Source organism: Stegastes partitus, unplaced genomic scaffold, assembly GCF_000690725.1.
Source record: "Stegastes partitus isolate 25-593 unplaced genomic scaffold, Stegastes_partitus-1.0.2 Scaffold115, whole genome shotgun sequence".
Lineage (NCBI taxonomy): Eukaryota > Metazoa > Chordata > Actinopteri > Pomacentridae > Stegastes > Stegastes partitus.
In genome coordinates, this window is record NW_007577846.1 from 575,917 (window position 1) to 578,190 (window position 2,274).

At 38.5% G+C, this 2,274-nt stretch overlaps 1 protein-coding gene across 1 annotated transcript in view; it reads right to left on the reverse strand.

The window, feature by feature from the left end:
* The window catches only part of ncf1 (neutrophil cytosolic factor 1), an 11,967-nt gene extending 10,842 nt beyond the window's left edge, over window positions 1–1,125 (reverse strand). Inside the window, exons 1-3 of the mRNA XM_008278117.1 lie at window positions 946–1,125; window positions 643–723; window positions 481–556 (exon numbers count right to left, since the gene is read on the reverse strand). Of these exons, the coding sequence (XP_008276339.1) occupies window positions 481–556; window positions 643–723; window positions 946–1,017 (229 nt within the window). The 5' untranslated portion in view covers window positions 1,018–1,125. The remainder of the gene's footprint in view (window positions 1–480; window positions 557–642; window positions 724–945) is intronic.
* Window positions 1,126–2,274: the final 1,149 nt, after the last annotated feature.

Below are 2,274 nucleotides of genomic sequence, written 5' to 3' on the forward strand. Positions count from 1 at the left end.
AACCTGATGCAGTCTGCAACAGAACTAAGACTTGGAGAACATTTGTTTTCCAGCAAGACGATGAGCCGAAGCAAACAGCCAAAGTTACACAGAAATGAATGATCTGAAAGCCGAGTCAGAGTCCAGACCTCAAGCCACCTGAGAATTCGTGGCTGGACTTGAAAAGTGTTGTTCACTCGTGATCCCTGTGTAACCTGACCTGAGTTTTAGCAATTTTGCAAAGAAAATGGGGTAAAACTACAGGTGCTCAGGCTGACTGAGACATATGAGCAGAGGCTCAATGCTGTAACTGCAGCCAAAGGTGTATCTACTAAATACAGATCTGAAGGAGGAGAACATTCAAGCAGTCACATGTTTACATTACGTTATGCCACAGTTGACATCACTTTGTAGAAATCTGTTTTCAATTTGACATGAAACAATCTTTTTTTTAATCACAACACCAAAATGAAGGCATCAGTTAATATTCTTGTTTCTAACCTGGTAATGAAGGGATGATTCTGTCCTTCTTTTCTATTTGACCAGCCTCGATGGGAAACATCTCCTTCAGCGATTTCTGTGACCAAAACAAAAAACGTTTCCGATTCTGAAACGGCGCTTTATTTACTGGAGGTAATTTGAAGGGCTTTTGTAGGAACTCACGTGGAAAGTGTGAATTTCAGGATACGTCCTGTAGATGAGCTTCTCTGAGAGGTCGCTCCATTTCACCATCAGCATGTACACCTGCAAATACAGGTCAGCGTTTTAAACAACAAGATATGACATTTAGAACTACTCAGTATGAACATTTAGACTTAAGAAGTATTTTCAAAGACTAAATCCAAAATGTATGTCTCAGAACCTGAGGGTATGTTTAAAAAACACCTCTATATGTAAAGGTTTTAGGAGAATTTATAGTCTTTTGAGCAGAATGTGTGGTTGAGAAGTAGAAGTTTTTAGCCTTACGTAGTGCTGACTCGGGAAGAAGCGTTTCTCGAAGCCCAGCAGCTCCACATGCCTGACGTAGATCTCCTCCATGCTGAGATGCAGCAGAGTCCAACTGAAGTAAAACACACCAGAAATGAGGCTTTAATACTCTGAGTGTGTCATCGATGTGCCGCAAGAGCCGAGTTCCTCTTTACTCGTCTGTGGAAGTTACTTAGATGCATCGCAGAGAAAAAGAAACAAGGAAATAACAGCTGCTTTCACTTGTCGACTGTAAAATGGATTCAGATAATTATAATAATGTTGTTATCAATCAGAAAGCAAGGAGACACCCACTGAAGAAAGTGCTTTATAAAGAGATTGTATACACGGGGATGATGAGACACTAGACAGAGGTTTAAAGTAAATCAATAAATCTGAATATAATCCCAACACAAACAGCAATTACGCAGGCAGCAAATAAAGTACGAGCCACTAAAAGCCTAAGATGGAGGAAGGAAGTGCAGACAAATTGATGGGTTTTGATTTTTTTAAAACCAGAATCAAAGATAATCTTAACGTTTTAGTAGTTTAGTGGGAAGTACAGCTGGCATTACATGACAGCAAGGACACATTAAGTAAATGTGAGCTTAAAATATTTCATCAAAATCACGCTATTCTGCGTCTCACTTTAAAACAAAAAAATATTTTCACCAGATCCTGTAAAACTTAAAAAAAAAAAAAACAATTTCAGGGGACCTGCAGGCTGTGGAACTTTATTAGACAGACATGGATTTTCCTTTTAATCTGTATATCTGATAAGTGTTGATTGTGATTGAGTAAGTGAAGCCAAAATTAATAAAGGTGGTTAGAAAATGTTTTAAATTCTGTTATTCTCAGTTGTTATCACTTTGATGCCGCTGATTTTCCTTTGATGGTGGCTGAAACTCCTTTGGGTGTGTGATGAAAAAAGCCTCTATGCAGTAAAAACCCAGAACTATGGGTAGAGATATTATATTCCAAAGAATAGTCCGCCCCCAAAAGCCTATTTGTTTATTTATGCCAGCACCCAAGATTTCTCAGCAAAACACCACACTGTAACAAGGAAGTCAATGCTTTCAATGTTGTGGCAGCTCGGTATATATGGAAACCAAAGGGGCCCAGTATGGAGCCTTGTGGTACTCCAGGAGTCCATTAAAAAAGTGAACTGCAGCCCATGTTACCTTATCTTGCAGATATCTATGCATTTGCTTGTTATTTCTGTACATCTGATAAACAAAAATGTTGATTATGATATGAGTAAATGAAATACAAGTAACACTGCCTCATATTTTGGTCAGAGTTTACTTACTGTAACAGTCACATCAAATG